Here is a 20,221-nt window from a genome sequence, read left to right on the forward strand (position 1 = left end):
CGCTAAGAAAACTGGCAACTCTGTGTGTCTTTTCTTACGGAACAAGCTAATTATATTCGATGTCCTTCCTTACAGTATCCAGGTGTGTCCTTTGATGTTTGGCACGATCACTTGAGTTGCTGAAAGCCTTTTGACAGCCAGGATGCTGGCAAAGGTAGGGCTTCTCCCCCGTGTGACTCCGTAAGTGAATCTTTAGATTTTCAAGCCTTGAAAACGCTTTCTTGCACCCTTCAAACTGTAACAAAAAAACAAAATACAGAGGAATGTTTCTGTTTCTTTTCTTAAAAGAATTTGTGTCTTTTTCTGAAAACTCCAGGGCATGGCTCAGCCGTTAATGTTTCATCACTCAAATAAAACTGATTTCCAGTTGTTTCTTACTTGTTACAAAACTATCAAACCTTTCTGAAATTTGGCATACCTAACAAGCTGCCCTGCCAGATTTAACAAAGTAACACACAAACTTCTGTAATTTTCGAGAAGGGTATTGCTGGAGGCTTTGCAACAGCTTAAGTTCACAATTCTAATGCAGCAATTCTTATGTGTTTTTAAGCAGAAACCATGAGTCTACTTTCCATTGCATAGACTGATAGTTAAGCAGAAGTAATATTACTAGTAGTTAAGCATAAGCAACATTTTAAGAAAAGACGCAGCCATAAGTTGGAAGAGGTAACTACAATCTCTGCAAGCTATTAATCTACTTCAAGGTTTGTTTAGCTGAGAAGAACTACTGTACTACAGATCTACATTTACAATTTACAAATTGCTCATGTTATGTTAGGTTGTGCTGTTGCTCAACGCACTCTATCTTGTAGAAGTTTGCATGGTAGCAACCGGGCAAACTACAAGTCACTCATTTCTACTATAGAAAATAAGAAATGGAAAGGACTGTTTTGTGCATGAAGCTGATAAGATATATTAATTAAGTCAGATCTTAATACTTCTAGGTCTAGGAAAATTTTTGCCTGTACTCAATACAGATGTTGTAGTTGATTAGTTAGATTGTCTGAGGAAGCTGTCTGCATGTGAATGTCCAAGTTTCCGTTCTGCGTATATATAAAATATTCACTATATAGAAATATCATCTGTGTTGCTTTCCTCATACATAATTTCTGGTCTATTTAGATGTTCATGATCATAAGAAATAGAATTGACAAACTGGCCAATTTGATTCCCATAGCAGTAATGATAATAGTCAAGAGAATAAACTGTTTGTCAGTTGTTGTATTTATCTACATTTCAGAGCCAGAAGGCATTAGCAAGTAATCCTCAATGATCAACAACATTACAAACATCTGTATGTATTGTAATATGGCTTTCTAGCATTGTATACCACAATCCATTTCTAAATAACAATAGTATCTAAGCACCCTTTTATTCTCCATGCTCTGTTTAATCTACAAGGATGCACTTTTTGTTTGTTTTTCGGAACTGCATATCAAATTAATTAGAAATAGTTACATTATAACAGTAATGTATGTTTCAGCAGAAGACACATCACATTATATATGGAATAATATATCTGCTCCTATAGATTCTAAGGATACTATAATTCACAAATGACATGCCACAAATCTCCAAGGTAATTTGCAGTGGGAAGTGCGCTACTCATAATACACAAGTTTTCCTGATGACATCAGAACTCACAGTTAATATTCCGATATAATTTATACACGTATTAGCATCACTTGTTAATTATACAGAAATGCCTATAGCATTGTGTCTTCTGCATTATCGCACTTTTGATTTGGTCAGTGGACAGCGGTATTTGAATCAATAATACACTCAACAAAGCAAACAAAAAAGCTTATAAAACATGCTGGGCCTGAATAAAATGTGTTTGTTTTAAACTGCACGTAAATCATCTCTGCATACTCCCGAAGTCAACAAGGAAAAGATCTCAAGGTACGCGTGGTGATGACTATGGGTGTAGGTTTACTCTGCTCTACTGGACACTGCAGGATATGTACAATACCTATGTGGAATATAAAATCTCAAAAGAACACACAGAATTTTTTTTTATATATTCAATTAATGTTACATGTCAGTATTACAGTCATTAATGATTATACATGTAAATTTAAAGAGTTAAAAAAACAAAAAAAATAAAAAAAACATTGATTAGGATGATCATAATGTCTACTGCACACAACAGGCAAAGTGTCGTCTGTGGTCGAAGATGATATGGACGTGACTGCGTTCTGTTGTGTATCGTCCGGTTCTAAGCGCACAAAAGCTATTTAATGACTCAGGCCCGCTATATTTTACCTTCAACTGCTTCATATAGTTGGTAATTGTAACAGGAGCAAACCACCAGCACGCTGGCTGCTTTTTCCCAGCAATCAGCATGCTGCTTATTAAAGATGTCTTGAACACCGGTGAAATCCCAATAATTTATACTTGAGCATATATGCCATAATTTCTATAATGAAAAACCCAAGGCTCTGTAAGTTGCTGGTAGGCCTTGAACATAAGCTTACCATTACCAAAACGATAAAACTGCTAAATGATTATTCAACTTTAGTATGGTCTAAGTCAGTGGTCAAAGCAGAAATTTAGGAGTGGCGGTATGAAAAATGTAATGGGAATTTAAGTGAATGAAATGTGACAATTTTATAATGAAGGCAGTAGGAGAAGTGGCGGTATGGCATACAACTGTCAGGCGCGCATTCAGGGGGGTTTCCAGTAGCCCAGAAACCCCCCTGGTGCATGAATCTTCACTTCCTGGCAGAAACTGCCAGACGATATATGCGAATGTTGGCTGCCTGTACGCGTGCTGTCCTTATATCTCCGCCCCGTTCTATCACCAATGTAACTGTGCAGCTTATTAGTGGGACTTTCTTTACACCATGGTCCATGCGCTGCCTGTTGCAACATAGAAGGCATTGCTCTGGCATTTTATTTGGAAGCGCTGGCCATCCCCACTGTAACCTCTACTCAGGTGACCGGTCACTGAGCAGTTTTAGTCCTTCCCTGTTTCCAGGATTGGTCTCCCCTGATTCCTTCACCCCCCCCCCCCCTCCCACCACATGTTTGTGTGCTTTACAATTTCTTATGTGATTTTTATGCTGTTAATGCTGGAGCTTACTGCTAAACTGAAGCCAGATGCTCCAATAAAACCGATTTCAAAAACAGTTGCTTTTCTCACATATTGCCACTTCTGCTCTAGGAAGGGTGATATATTGCAAGGGGTCACTGAGACTAACTCAGGTATTGATTTCCTAATGTTTTTCTCTCCTCCCTCCCCATGATTGTATGCCTCATGTGTGTTTCGGGCCCCCATCCCTGTTTCTGTCTCTATCATCTCCCACACGTCTATTTCCCTTTGTGTTTTTCCCTCTATCATCATCATCATCATCATTTATTTATATAGCGCCAACATATTCCGTAGCGCTTTACAATTGGGGACAAACGTAATAAACTAATAAACAAACTGGGTAAAACAGACAAAGAGGTGAGAAGGCCCTGCTCGCAAGCTTACAATCTATGGGACAATGGGAGATTGACACATGAGGTTAAGTATACATTTTGCATCTTGGCCCAGCCAGACTGCAAAGGTAGGGTGACTCATAAGCTAAATGATCCTGTCACACAACAATGTTATTCCGGGGGTAGTTGTCTTGTGTGAAATTGTGTAACAGGCTAAAGGTAGTGAGGTTAAGATGGTGGTTGAGGAATATTATAAGCTTGTCTGAATAGGTAGGTTTTCAGAGAACGCTTGAAAGTTTGTAGAACAGAGGAGAGTCTTATTGTGCGAGGGAGAGAGTTCCATAGAGTGGGTGCAGCCCGAAAAAAGTCCTGTAACCGGGAATGGGAGGATGTAATGAGGGTGGATGAGAGACGCAGATCTTTTGCAGAACGGAGTTGCCGAGTTGGGAGATATTTTGAGACAAGAGAGGAGATGTATGTTGGTGCAGCTTTGTTGATGGCCTTGTAGGTTAGTAAAAGTATTTTATATTGGATTCGGTAGAAGACAGGCAGCCAGTGTAGAGACATACAGAGTGATTCAACAGAGGAATAGCTATTTGCAAGGAAAATCAGTCTTGCCGAAGCATGTAAAATAGATTTTAGGGGTTTGAGTCTGTTTTTGGGAAGACCAGTAAGGAGGGAATTGCAATAGTCAATGCGGGAGATGATTAGTGCATGAATTAAGGTTTTAGCAGTGTCTTGTGTGAGATATGTGCGGATTCTGGAAATGTTCTTTAGATGTATGTAACATGATTTAGATATAGAGTCAATGTGGGGAACAAAGGATAGGCGTGAATCAAGGATTACACCTAGGCAGCGAGCTTGTGGGGTGGGATTTATGGTCATGTTATCAACAGAGATAGAAATGTCAGGTATGCTCTTGTTGGCGGGTGGGAATATTATTAACTCTGTTTTAGAAAGATTAAGTTTGAGTTGACGAGAGGCCATCCAAGATGAAATGGCAGAAAGACAGTCAGTTACACGGGACAACACAGATGTCGAGATATCAGGAGAGGATATCTCCAATATTTTATGTCTTCCCCTCATCAGTGAGAATGAAGGGGTGCTTGTATGAGTCATCTGCATCACATGATGAAGCCTGATTGTGGTAGGAGCCCTTGTACATATTCACCCACACCATGGACAGCAGAGACCAGAAAGCGTGTTTGGGGTGAGGCGATTAAGTGAAATCACTTATTAGTGCAGTTTAACATACCGTGTGACCGAGCCTTGCAGATGTACTCCTGTAAAGTGGAACTCAAAGTCTGCATTTGGGCTTTCAGTTCTACTAAAGTAGAAAAATAATAATTTGAAGTTTAAAAAAAAAAAAAGGTTTACATTTATTAAAAAATATTTAAAAACCTGTATTAAATAAAAATGCTTTTCCCCCTCTGCTATAGGCTCAACACACCCTAGTTATCCTCTAAATACTTACAGTGCTTATCTTTGAGGTCCTACCCCCCTCCCCCCTCCCCCACAATCCCTTTTGTTCCTACACCCATTTTATATTACTCTTTAAAAATGTAAAAAACTGTAATTTTTGTCTACAGGTTTCCTAATATGCGATACACCACAATAACTGTTGTGATTTTACTGTGCATGCTACACAGTGTTATCGTTTTGCTGTCTGTATTTTCTTGATTGACCACTAAAAATAAAAAATTATAAAAAAAAAAATGCTTTATTTAAAGAATAAAACATTTTTTTATTATATATTATTGTTATCGCTATCCTGAGATGCAAACAACAGAACATATATTGTGGAAGTACAAGCGCTAGTATTAAATAGCCTTTTCCTTGCAAAAAGTTGGAAATCCCCCTCTATAACCCTGCATTTGTCTCTCACCGCATGCAGTACACCCCCACTTCGGCCACTGGTCTAAGTATTTTAGAGGCAAACAAACTGAACACTCACCGAAACTATTACCCTGGTCGGAACTATTGTGGGTCCTCACCGTGCTTTAATACTCTGATCATTTGTGAATTCTTAAGCTTGTCGCTAATGAAAAGTACACGCAATATAAATAGAATTGTGTTCTCCTATAATATGTTTTGTTTGTACAAAATAAACAACATATGGCTTTGTCATTTTGCCCTATAATCATATGGAATTTAATTTACCAGCACATACTTTACAGACAAGTGCCTGTCCTCAGCACTTACAAGAGCAGTGCTTTCTATTAAGAGTTCAATGGGAACTATAAATTCTATTCAATTAAAAATTTAATGGGGTCTGGCATTACTTTACTACACATTTCCATTAAATTCATGTTTATGGATGGATGCAATTTATGCTGTAATGAGTGACCAATGAGTCTTCAATCTTTCTGTATTATATCAAAAACATAATCGCTGCATTGCACATAAACCATAAAATAGTTATATTATATAACCAAACTCATGAAAAGATGTAGAACTGAACACAACATTGTGTTACTTTAGTCTGTAATAACTCTTTCATTATCAGACCACAGAGAAATTAAAGTAAGGCTCTTCTACACCATTAAAAATGGAAATTAAGAAACTAAATTGCTTTTTTTTTCTTAAAGTACCAAAAAAACCTCAAAACTGAAATTAGGTAAAATATATTGTACAATGAAATGTCACTGCTGCTCAAAGACGTAACTTAGAATTCTAGTGCCTGGGGAGAGAAAGATAAATGCCGCCCCCCTAGCCCTCAATTTTAACCAAATGAACCTAAAACATTCCTAAACTGCGCCTCTCATCAGCGTTGCGCCCTGGGTGGTCGCCCCTATCGCACAGCCCTTGTTACAGCCCTGCTGCTGTTCTAGTAAAGAGTAAACTGTTACCTCTGCAATTCATGACAGAGAGCTGAAACTCCTCCCACATTTTATGGTAGTGTCCTATAGGTCATAAAGCTGCTTCTACAAGCATTTTCATTACTGTGATATCACTGGTCCTGCCATGTGTATCAACAATTCACACCCACAGTACATTCCTACAGCAAGCGTGTAAAGTGGTCATTAAGATTGTACCTGCTTAATAATAGAAAAACCTCCCCCATGCCACCCAACATTTCCTCTTTGTGATTTGAGACTCTACCGCAAAAAAGAAGATCACTAGGTTATCCCCTGAAACACATTTCTCCCTCACCCGTGATGTGTGTACAGAATTGTCCACTGCTGTTCCGCTAAGCATTGTGATGATGAACAAGACATATCTTCCAGCCTACTAGCAGTTGAGGGGTCTGTCCCCCTGCCCCAACCGACAGCTTCTTTATCCCGATTGTCTCAATTTCGGTAGGTATCACCAGTTCACCACCGCTCCGCACAACAATTCAATTAACAATTTTGAAGGTAGGGTATGAAAATGGAGAAAAGGGGAATCCTTAAGACTGTAATATTATATTAACGAAAACATGTTTATCATTGCTCTTTACAAAATATCATTAACTAGGTTTGTATTTTATTTATACCTCTACCTTCATTACCTACATGTTGCTTAACCCCTTCATAACTGGAGGTAATTTGCAACTCAATGACCAGAAGACTGAGTCATTAAGGTACGTCTCTGCTGGTTTTGAACGTATCGTACGCAAAATCAGTCTGTGCATGTCCACAACCAGCCCATACACAAGATAGCGCAGCCCTGTCCGCTCTGTCTTCGCATGCAAAGGACACTTACTACAGCCTACTATTTCGGGGCTGGGAAGGGGCGTTTGGCTGTAGTCAATATACAGTAAGTGTGTGCCAAGTTCGAGGGCACGCAGCCACGTCCGAATCAAGCTCGTCTCAAAGTTACTTGTTTTTCTGCTGTATCTCTTGCACCAGCTATCTCTATATTATTGACAGGTAACATTATTTGTATAAAAAAAAATCTGCGCAATTGACACATATCCTGCATTGTCAGGTCTAGTAAAGCAGAGTAAACCTATACCCATAGTCAACACCACACATATCTTTATATCTGTTCCTTGCTGACTTAAGGAGTATACAGAGCTGATTTACGTGCGGTTTAAAACAAACGCATGATTGCGCTCAGTATACATGCCTGACTCAGGCCCTTCATGATTTTGATTTGTGCTGATTTAGATTTTTTTCAGGTCATACAGTATATAACATACGACTTCTTTCATATTTGTGCATATATATATATATATATATATATATATATATATATATATATATATATAAGTTAACCCGTGCATGATACTCATGCATTCTAGTCAAATCAAGCTACTTAAGGTGTTAGAAAACTGCTTGTCATGCATTTGGGCCATAGCCCAGGCCTCAACCACCAACCACTCCCCACTGTCACCCCCGGCAACCACCAACCACTCCCAACTGTTACTTCTCCTTCAAGAAATATATATATATTTTTTTAAAATCTTTATAAACACTTTTAACAATTAACAAATTAAATTAACAAATTAAAAACATTTAGTATACCAAATTTCAGCCCTTTCTGAATTTTTTTTTCCACACACACTAAGAATTTAGTAGGTCAGTGTATAACTCCGCCCAGCAGGTGACGCTGCAGCTTGGTTTTATTTTTTCCACACACAGACAGACAGACAGACTAACACACGCCACTAGACATTTATATTATAGATATATATATATATATATATATATATATATATATATATATATTAGGGCAGCTCTGTAACACTGCATTGTTATTGCTCTTTATTGTTGCCTCACAGCACCTAGGCTATGTATTCAATTCCGATCAGAGCACTATCTGTGTGGAATTACTGTGTTCTCCTTGTGTTTGTGTATATTTCGTTCCACACTCCAAACACGTGCTGACAGTGCAATTTACCCTAGGGTGTGTCTGTGTGGTAGGGAATGTAGATTGTAAGCTCCAAATGTGAATGATTAAATTTTCTCTATTTATAAATATTGTAAATACATTTTGTGACCAAATCATTGAGTGGCACACATGGGCAAAATTAAGGTTTACATTTAAGACAATGTTGCTATAGAGAACACAACAACAAAATACTGCGGCATGTATCTTTAGGGGAAATATTAAAGTTTAATGGTTTGAGAATAACAAGCCTTCCTCAACTGCTATAAAGTCACAAACTGTGGTTTCTGTTTATTGGCAGATGCAAATTAAAGCTATTAACAAATTCATACAGTACATGCGATTTCCTGGCTTGCTTTATTTCCTGATATTTAATAGTAATGTGGCAGTAAAGGTGCTGCCTTCTTTTGAAAACACTCTAGAGTATGTTTGTATTATACAAAATATCTGGTGAAAACTGTTTTTGAAAAAGCTATTTCATGTTTTATCTCCCAATCTCCACACAGACTGCATGGAGAGCAAGGGTTTGCTGAATGGCAGCCTAGCCAGAACATTTTAAAAGGAAGATTAAAAATCTCAACAAGAACCACATGACACTCCTGTAAGTACTAATACTTGATATCTATTTATTCATCTTAAGTTGATGCTGGGGTGCTCTAACCCCATGCTCTTAGTCACTCACAGCTTTAGGAGGACACACAGGTCCCTGCACATCTCATGCTACCAGTCTCAGTGCTCTACTGAGGACAGGAAGAACAGGTGACGTGTGTCATACCGAGCTCCTTCCTGTAACAATTTATTACACAGCGCAAACAGTGATTGGAGCAGCGGGGTAGGTGAGGAGCACGGCTAACGGCTGAATATTATGGCTAAAGGCTGATTATCATAAGCTTGCAGAACACAATGCAGAGGTCTTCACCTAAAGCAGCCGCCTTTCCTGTAGAGTTCGTAGCGCTCACAGGTACTCAGATGCCCCTAGGTCTTAAACTCAGCATAGTACAAGCTTATGAATATCACCACAGCATGGTATAGGAGGTGATGACAGGAGATAACCATTGTGAGGAACAAGCCGGGGTCCAAGGACAGAAGCAGGCAGCGAGGTAAGGTTCAAGCAAGAGTCAGGGCCGGCAGAAAGCAAGGATATCCGAGTCACAAGCAAAAGGTCAGGGCCACCAGCAATAAAACACAGTCAGGACACAAGCCAAAGGTCGTACACAGAAAATCAATCCAGTAATCAGCACAATACACAGGTTAAGGTCAGCAACCAGGAACTGAATGCTATAACTGGCAAAGGTTCAGTGAAACTGACAGGTATTTAAAGAAGGAGTAGCCAATTAGGGCAGGTGTCAGATTGAGCTGCAAGTGAGAGGAGTTCAAGTGATCACAACCAGGCTGAAAACAACACTGAAGCAGACAGAATGAAAACAGCAATTACCTGCTGTTCCTAACAGACTAGTGCAGCAGCCAAAAGTTAAGAGTAAGAACCTCTTCTCTTCTGACCTAAAATTGTTCCTCATGGGAGGAAAAGCCCTATGTAAGACTTCCATGTGCACTGGTTCTCTGGTAATTCCTAGTTTAGTCAGTAGAAAAATAACTTTCTAAAATTGTACACTATGGTTCTGATAGTGTAATAGTGAATAAGGTTAACAATTTATTTTTGTGTTTAGAACCTGGTTATGTGCATGTGGGTATATAAATGCCTGACGTAAACCATGGTATTTCCGGGCAGACAGTATTTGAAGTTCAATACATCAAAATGTGGGCTAAGAAGCAAGTTACAATACAGTCCCTACAAAAAAAGCCAGTAATGCTTCACCTCTCCATGTGCAGTTCAGAGACCTTCCCACTTTTATAACCAAGAGAGAATAAAATCAAACACAAACACACCGCAACAGACACACATCTTCATATTACATTTTAAAACCTTACATTAACAAATTCACACCAGACAACAAGCAGGATCCTTTTGCTAATAAACAATTTAATCAAAAGTAGATTTCATTAAATATTTTCTTTAATTTACTAAAATAAACAAACAGGGTAATTTATGAACGGCAAAACACCACAGACCTGTAATGTTTCTTTATGGGTGAAAAGTACTCCTAGAGTCCACGTTGCACATTGCAAGGTACACGTCAATGTCCCTGTCCTTGGAAACAGCTACATACGATCAATTAAGTTTGATGCAGGATGGAAACAAGGTCCAACCTACTACCACTTCAGAAGAACCCCTTTATATATTTAAACACTTTCAGTTGCAATACTGCTTGCTTTATCTTCATTTCATTATATCATGATAGTGTAGGGACATTGAGACTATTTTTGTTGTACCTTTGTGTATTGGACATGTTTTATTACATTGGTTGTGCCTAAAAATGGGCTTTTCATCAGAAGTGCAACTGGAAGGTACACAATGAGTCCCATGATAAGAGGCACGTGAGAGCTGGTAGAGAATTCAAGTCTTCCTACAACATTAACTCTTGCTTTTCCACTTTAGTGCAAAAGTGGAAATGCCTCTCAACCTCCTAATTCTTCCCGATACAAACCTTTGCATCCTCACAGCTGCAAAAGTTTCCTCATAAAACGTGGAGCAATTGCATAAAAGTAGACGTGTGATATCACAATAGAGCATTTGTACTGCAGTTTTAAAATGTTGTGATTTGTAAATAATAATTTAAATGATCTGAGCACCATTTGTTTGTATCATGAGAGTGTCCTAGTTTCCTTTTTCTTTTCAAATAATGAGAGCTCACTAAGTTGATTCTAATGGCTCCTCTCCTCTCCCCCCAAATGATTCAGCTTTTGGCAATTAAATGTAAATATATATAATTACAATGGTAGCAAATTTAACTATACACAAAAAGAAAGTATAACAAGAAAAAGACTTTATATACAAAACTATGATTTACATTTATTATTATAATAGTTTACACATTAACACAAAATAACAAATATTGCAGAAACACATAGAAAACAAGATGTTAATCTAGATGACATCAACGCAAGGTATACAGCAAATTGTTCACACTGATTATTGCATGGAATGATAGACACACACACACAGAACGGTGAGATCCAGACCTGGGTGAAAGGCCTAGAAATAGAATAGTAAAATTAAATTTTTATCCACCCGAAGAAGCTTCCCTGCAATTGGCACGACAATCCCCTTCAGAAAATTTAAACTAGTCACGTTACACCCACTGCCAACATCATATGTGTTATTGCTGGGGGACCTGTTTAGATTGGTAGAGCCACACAATAGCACGCAACACTTCATCAATTATCTGATTGAAGGGAATGGTCTTGTGCAATCCTTGGGTATACAAACACTGCAATAATCACCCACATGGGAACAGAGCATCCACAACGCCACAACTCCATCCCCACCACAACAAGAATGGACACAAATCTCCTACAAAAGACCGAAAACATCCAGATCTACAAATAGACACTGAGTTTTTCCTTGTGAAAAACATCACAGAACAGACCATTAAAGGAGATATGCTTTCCAGTTTTCACCTATCTGACTAGTCGTCTCCACTAAGAACACACTGGTCATATAACCCATCATTTGTGTACTAACCTGGCCAGCCCTGTCTCACATCTGCAGACAAAGCTGCGACTGTGTCATTATCCACAATCTCCTTCTACATTGCTGATTTTTCCCTGCTGACCTGGTTACCTTCTGTAGCAATAAGTAATATATTTTACCTTAAAAAGAACAAATTGCAGTACGTCCTCAGATCATAAAATCACTGGCACTGTAATGTGATTATAAAAATAATAATTTATTAAAACAAATACATAATATTTAAATGATATTAAACACCATCTCTTGAGGATATTAACAACAGTATAGGTGCACCTATAATAATCCAGATATAAATTCCTCAAAGAGCAATGTAAATGGTGAAAACTACATCAGGCTCATTCCTTTAACCAGCCAGGTATTTTCATAAAGGAGCTCAAAAAACACAAATCAGTTCTTAATCCTTGACAACTAGACTGGATATATGTACTGGTCTGTTTAAGAGATCCTCATAAGAGACATTTGAGAACGGAGTTCACTTGCACATTAAACTATATTAGACTGTGTACTTCTATCAGACAAATGTGAGAGAGATGTTTCACTTAAAAATGGCCAGGGTCCAGACCTAATACTATGGTTGCTATAATTCTGGCTGAAACAGGCTCTTACAGTAAAAACAAAAGACAAGACAGAGGGGAACTAAATATTTACAGTTATTATGGTATTCCTTTTTATGTTAACAACTATATAAAAATAATAATAAATAAATATACAACAAAAACAAAAATAATAATTATACTATACCTAAATACCTTTTTGTACCAATTGCTAACAACGATTAATTATTGTCATAAAATAAAACAGAGCTCTTTCCCAAAAAAGAAAGGGAAGTGGTAAGTAAGATAAATGTGCAAGTGGTTAAATAAAGGTAGGGAAATGGGTTTCTGTGGGTTTTGTAATCTATAAGAGTGTTAGGGACAAAATGTAACACTCTGGGACTCACTTCCATAGCACAGAGCAACCATGATTAAGTACAGAGCAAAACCATCTTTGGAGGTGACATGAGTTTGAATGGTGCATGACACCAAAGTGCGTAGGTTTATAGAGTAAGTGGTGTTGGCAGAGAATCAGAAATTGACTCCAATAAATGGGAGGAGCTGGGATAAGTGAAGTGCATAAGCAATAGGAGCACCGATGTGCCTGGCTTTAAAGAGCAATGCAGATATGAGATTTCAATTTGTAGATCAGGTAAATATAAACACCAATGATTAACAGCACTGTGAAGTGTTCAGAAAAGTGTCAGGAGTCACAATATGAAGACCACAGCGAGAATGTAAATGAAACAAAGTGATTCATTTTAAACACAGGTCACACAGGTAAAAATGAGATGCAATAAATAATAAGGCAACTAATATGAGTCCATAGAAACAATTGATATAAGATCCCAGATTATCTGAGAAACAAGAATACTGGATACCTGGCACACAGGTTAACTGCAGGTACAGATTAGTCAGAGTAAGCAGGCTTTGCTGGGAAGCTGGAGACCAGGCACAAAAGAATGACTGGGGGTGTGAGTTGTCATGTTAACCAGGTTAAGCCGAGAAGCTTGAGACTCTGTGTGGTGAAACAAAGTATTAATATCACCCTAACCAGTCTGCACCTTGTTTCTCACAAGTGGATTATAAAAACATCATCATCAACATCATCATCAACATTTATTTATATAGCGCCAGCAAATTCCGTAGCGCTTTACAATTGGGAACAAACATTAATAAGACAATACTGGGTAATACATACAGACAGAGAGGTAAGAGAACCCTGCTCGAAAGCTTACAATCTATAGGACAATGGGAGTTAGAAACACAAGGGCATGTGCTACATCATATTGCACAATGGACCAGCCAGACTGCAAAGGTAAAAGTACTGAGTGGGCTTTGTGTGTAGCAATGTTGGTCAGAAGGTTGTTGTCTTGCGTTAGCAGTGTAGAGGATGGCAATAGGGTAATCTAGGGAAATTAAGATGATGGTTGAGGAATATCATAACCTTGTCTGAAGAGGTGGGTTTTCCGTGAACGCTTGAAGGTTTGAAGACTAGAGGAAAGTCTTACTGTGCGAGGGAGGGAATTCCACAAAGTAGGTGCAGCCCGGAAAAAATCCTGTATCCGAGAATGGGAGGATGTGATGAGAGTGGAGGAGAGACGTAGATCTTGTGCAGAACGGAGGTGTCGAGTAGGGAGATATTTCGAGACAAGTGAGGAAATGTATGTCGGTGCAATTTTGTTGATGGCCTTGTATGTTAGTAGAAGAATTTTATATTGGATTCGTTGAAATACAGGCAGCCAATGTAGAGACTGACAGAGTGGCTCAGCAGAGGAATAACGGTTTGTAAGGAAAATCAGTCTAGCCGCTGCGTGCAAAATAGATTGTAGGGGTTCAAGTCTGACTTTGGGAAGACCAGTAAGGAGGGAATTGCAATAGTCGATGCGGGAGATGATGAGTGCATGAATTAATGTTTTTGCGGTGTCTTGTGTCAGATATGTGCGTATTCTGGAAATGTTCTTTAGGTGTATGTAACATGATTTAGATATAGAGTTGATGTGGGGAATAAACGACAGTTGTGAATCAAGGATTACACCTAGGCAACGAGCTTGCGGGGTGGGATTTATGGTCATATTATCGACAGAAATAGAAATGTCAGGCAGGAAGCTTCTGTTCTTGGGTGGGAATATTATTTATTCAGTTTTTGAAAGATTGAGTTTGAGTTGGCGAGAAGACATCCAAGATGAAATGGCAGAAAGACAGTCAGTAACGCGAGACAACACAGATGGTGAAAGATCAGGAGAGGAGAGATAAATTTGTGTATCATCCGCATAGAGATGATACTGAAATCCAAAGGAGCTTATTAGTTTTCCAAGAGAAGTGGTGTAGATAGAGAATAGCAGATGACCTAGGACTGAGCCTTGTGGAACTCCAACCGATAAAGGAAGCGGAGCAGAGGTGGATCCAGAAAAATTAACACTGAAAGAGCGATTAGATAGGTAGGATGAGAACCAGGATAGGACAGTGCCTTCAAGACCTAGGGATTGCAGCGTTTGTATGAGAGGGAGAGTGCTCTGGTTCCCCATATTTGTCAGTCATATTTAAACTTGTATATATTCTATTTGTAAGTAGTTAAAATGTTTGCCAGCGTGTTTTTCTTATCTTGCAGACTAGTCCATTGTTTCAGCCTAGGCAAAAGGATAATTCTCCACCAGTCCTGTATGAATACACATCACACCAGGAGGTCTCATGTATTAATATAGGGAAAAGATACACAGATAGAGCTCTATGTTTAATTACAGAAGACTGCATTGTGTATTTAAAATGTAATGTGTCTGGATTTGGATCTCTCCTGTTTAAACAAACTTGCTGAAACTCAGAAAGGTCCTGAAACTCATGAGAAGGTCATTTATGGCTTTAAAAAGGAGCTCCAGAGAACAGCAAATTGGCATTCTCTACCCAGTGATAGCTGAAGTCAGACTGACATTGAGATCCAGATCTCTGCCCTGACAGGAGAGGGACAATAGGTCCCTGGAGTACTGCCTTTGCCCTGATCTACCTCTCCAGGTCTTGGGGAGCTGTGTGTCTGCCAAAAGCAGAGTGACAGGGACTCAAAAAAAAACGTTGCCTTGCTGGAAGCCAGGAGAAGTTCGGATAGACAACACTCCCTGAGAGTGACTAGGGAACTGGTGAGGTGTTTTCATTATGCCATGTATGCTGTCTGTGCCAGACTGTAATGTTATTTGTTGCAGGTTATTATTATTATTATTAAAATATGTTTATTGCTGTTTCATGCTACCATTTTGTCAAATAAACCTGTTTATTTTATTTCAAATATGGGTGATTTTGAACCTTGGATAGGTACCGGGTAGTATGTAGTATGACCAAAGTAAGTCTAAGTATATAAAATGAAGGCACTCCAGTCCATGGTACCGGATAGGCTTGCTGTGCGGCACAGACGGTTACATTAAACCTGGTATCTTCCAAATTAGACAGATGACTGTAGATATATACGATGTCTGGATTGCCAGGTTAAGATGAGAAGCTGTAGATTCTGGTATTCCAAGTTAGACGGATGACTGCAGATATAGAATGTCTGTATTGCCAGGTTAAAGAGAGAAGCTGGAGACTCTGATTTTCCAAATTAGACAGATGGCTCCAGATATAGAATGTCTGGATTACCAGGTTCAGCTGAGAAGCAGGAGAATCTGGTTTTCCAAGTTAGACAGATGACTGCAGATATTGGATGTCTGAAGTGCCAGGTTTAGCTGAGAAGCTGAAGACTCTGATTTTCCAAATTAGACAAATGGCTCCAGATATAGGATGTCTGGATTACCAGGTTCAGCTGAGAAGCAGGAGAATCTGGTTTTCCAAGTTAGACAGATGGCTGCAGAGATAGGATGTCTAAATTGCCAGGTTAAGCTGAGAAGCTGGAGACTCTGATTTTCCAAATTAGCTGCAGATAATGGATGTCTGGAGGCAGCGGATGATCCACGTGAAAATCAGGCAAAAGCAGGGTAATGCAAGCCAGGCGTCAGAAGGCAGAAGATCCACAATAATACCAGGGAAAAAGTCAGGATCAGCACACAGGAGTTTTCACACGAAGACCAGCAGCAGTGACAATTGATGAAGTAACCCAGTTTGCAGGGAAAGGCAGAATTATAAAGGACAGACACAGCTGATCATGATCGAGATCCACTGATGAGAACTTAACCCATTGCAGGCAGGAAGAGATGAAGGCACAGCAGCATCTAAGGAGGAGGTGCTGAACTGCAGCCAGGGACAAATCGTGACACAAAGTACTTAAATAAAACAATTAATATTCTCAAAAAATCTTATCTGTATTCACTGAAGGACTTATAAATGGCAAATTTTACTTCTGTAAAATATTACTATACTACTTGTGCTGAATACAACCAGTAGGAGGGAACCGGTATCCTAACAAACAGTCTGTCCTCAGGCCATGGAAAGATATAATAATGTCACAAACAAGTATTATGCTTTAAAGATGACAGTGGTCAATAATTACCAACACCGGGAATATTCAATATTTCAGTTGTGTGTACCCAGTCCCACCATTACCTGATGCCAGAGGTGGTGGCCACCATAAATCTTTATACCTGGAGTTGTATTCTTATAATTCAATATACAATATATAAATTTTTTGAAGTAGATCACTGCTTGCTCTCAGAACTCTGGTGGAGTACAAGCTCTTAGTAATTGAATGGCTAGCACATTTCGTCAATTAATGCAGACTTTTTCAAATCTAAGTGTTATCCTATGATGTCCCAATAGATACAGAAGGGGAGTGAACCCATACCCTCATTAATCAGTCCATCAGTTTGGAACTGTATCCACACAAATTAGCATGACTGTATTGTTTAAAAACTAGTCCAGATTGATTAACAGTAAACAAACATTGTTTTACAGTCATTTCTAATTTTATGATAATATTCTACTATATTAACAAGTATAACAAACTTAAAAAAGCCAATAAGAAACTCATTTTTAGTTTCTCTTCTCAATGCCAGTTATTATATTCTGCTAATCAAAAAGTACCATGTTTCTTAATTGTATCAATACAACATATTAATTTGGAACAACTCTTATAGACAATTTATATTAACCTTTCAGTTAAAAGTTGTTTACTTCTTAAGCAAAGATCTAGGGATCAGGTAAAAAAGTCATTCATTCATGTTAATGAAAAAGCAAATGAACAAAACAAGGAGGACTGGAATAGCCATCCCAATAGATTGCATTAAAAATATAAATCATTAATATAACTACACAAATATAATTTTAATCTATATGAAGATGTAATATAAGTTCCTTATTAACTAAAATGATAACATATATAGATCTAATGTTCTTTCTATAATAATGGACAAATAATGCTGAATTTAATATTCTCTCATTATTTTAATATGTTTACATTTCAAATTAATAATGAGCTCTCGTCACTAAGGAATTTTTTTTCCCTGACTGCTAGGAAATTTATTTACATCCCTATATAATACTATATAATTCTACATATTTCACATAATCTCATATAGTGAGGATGGTGAGCTGGTATTCTACCTTTGCTAGAAATTAAATTTTATACGGTCGCAGATTGAGGACTATGCTATCTTTCTTTATAGGGACTCATGTCTTTAATATGATTTCCCCATCCTCAGCTCTATGAGATTATGTGAAATATATAGTATTATCTAGTATTATATTGGGAGTTTAAGACATTTCTATATATTACAATTTATAAACAAAATAACAATGAATACATTACATTATTCAAAACCTAACAAGAGGTTTCTGAGCTGACTTAAAAATGGTTTTGAAATAAAAAGGTTAATAAATGCTACAGCCCCATTAATGTTTTTAGAGAAGTTTGGCACTATTAAATGATGTATTGGTAAGTGTTAGTAACATAGTATAGCTTTACAACCATTGGCAACTGTGACAGCCCCCTTCTCTCAGTTATGGGTACAATTCTATCTGAGGACACTAAGAGACTGTTTATCATGTGTTTTTATTTTTAAAATGTACTTTTCCTTAAACAGAGAATTTGATTGACATAAACAATTGACTGATATATAATAACAATGAGCTACTGGTATTTTAGCCAAAGATCAGGGTAAGATTTCTGCAATGAAAGATATTAAATTCAGTACCGGAGCCATGACTTTTCCCCTTGAATTGATCAAAAATTCGAAGACATACACTTTCACTTAAACGTTCATTCAGCTGCTTATGAAGTCCATGTGGTAATATTGAAAGTGCACATTACACAGTTATTGTTTTTGTTATAACAGTGTTTGGCAGAGTATCTTGTTAACAACGCATTGTTTTGATAAAAAGGATTTTTATATATGTCTTTGAAAGGGCCACGGAGATTTAGAATTCACTTTCTCTTTCACGGGTTAATAAATCTAATTAAAGCAATATGATCTCTTCTTTGTACTTCAGAAATTGAGTTAATGTCGTGTAAGTGCTGACTGAAATACAACTTCAGACGATGTTGACTATTTTTTGCAATGCTAATAAAAACATTGAATTTGTTAACCCTTTTGGTTCTGGCATGATTATTAGAGCAAACTCTAGGGAAACTTTAAGTACCCCAAAGACTCACTGTCCCTACAGAGTACCAATATAAGTGGTCCTTAAAGGGCATTTGACAGGATGAGTCCCATAAGTTCTTCTGCATTGGAATACATGGATGATAAATGATATCCTGCATGTGAAAGGGACATTAGATGGAGTAAAATACTTACATCCCACTATGCTTATACAAGTCACAGTAAAGATCTAATCAAATTTATAAGCAATGTAATATTAACAACATCATAGGATCCACCACAGTGTCCTTCATTCAGAATCATATGAATCCTTACCAGCTCAAATAGGACCACTTTAGTGCAATTCTTTAGATGTAATTTCCAGCAGTTAAATGACTCTTTGGATAAGGATATACCCTGATTATAGTATCAATTCCAAACTGATAAAAAAAATGTATTCATCGTATGTAATTACTGTATTTTATCTACTATGATATTTTATTGTTATCTGGGATCAGAGTTAGATGATCACTGAACATAAAATTCTAGATACTTTAAATAAATCAGTTACTGTACTAATAATATACACAAATACGTAAGCCAGCCATTGGTTTGGTTCTAACGATATTGCTGATGGAGCTAATGCTAGTTGATTCAAACTAATCCCAAGTTTCCACTGGGGGAGAGGCTGATTATAAGTAAGTGATACAGATAGGAATATTTTTTCGGAGGTCTCTTCCTCATGAGGTCCGGTAAATGATCTCACTTCTCTCTTATTTGTTGAAACTCAAATAAAAATATAACAATAATCTCTTCTACTGGGATAATACCACTACATGTCTCTGTGTTATACCAACTTAATACAATGGTACGATGAAACATATATTATGTTTGATTTTTGAAGGACAGTGATAGAAATAACTTTGTTCAGGGTCATTCCATTGGAATAACTTACAACTAATAACATCACCAGTTCCCAAGTTACGGAACTTGGTATAAGAACTGGTGATTTCTAACTGCATATTCCCCTATCAGATGATAGTTGTTATACTGTAGCATGTAAATCTACCATGGATTAAATTACTTGCAGCTATCATTGTACAGCCATACTTTTCCCACGTCTTTGAATGTGTGACAACCATGAAAAGCTACTGGACGTTTGAGTTGATAACCAGGTTTATACTAACAGTCATTTTTTAATTTTGTTTTCAGCTATAGGGATACATTTCCCCTACTCCCTTATACTGCTACACTTTAGAACTGAAATTATATCAGCATTTGTGGAAATACATTAATAGTTAAAAACTTTCAAAAAATTATCAACTAGCTAATGGTATGAAATACATGTGATGCCGACATCTGTT

At 37.6% G+C, this 20,221-nt stretch overlaps 1 protein-coding gene across 2 annotated transcripts in view; it reads right to left on the reverse strand.

Moving 5' to 3' along the window:
• Nucleotides 1–20,221, reverse strand: part of GLIS3 (GLIS family zinc finger 3) — a 358,155-nt gene that overhangs the window by 110,923 nt on the left and 227,011 nt on the right. For both annotated transcript variants that reach the window (XM_075191338.1, XM_075191347.1), the window contains exon 4: nt 74–235. In XM_075191338.1, coding sequence (XP_075047439.1) covers nt 74–235 — 162 coding nt within the window. The remainder of the gene's footprint in view (nt 1–73; nt 236–20,221) is intronic.

The sequence above is a fragment of the Mixophyes fleayi genome, chromosome 1, assembly GCF_038048845.1.
Source record: "Mixophyes fleayi isolate aMixFle1 chromosome 1, aMixFle1.hap1, whole genome shotgun sequence".
NCBI classification, from domain to species: domain Eukaryota; kingdom Metazoa; phylum Chordata; class Amphibia; order Anura; family Limnodynastidae; genus Mixophyes; species Mixophyes fleayi.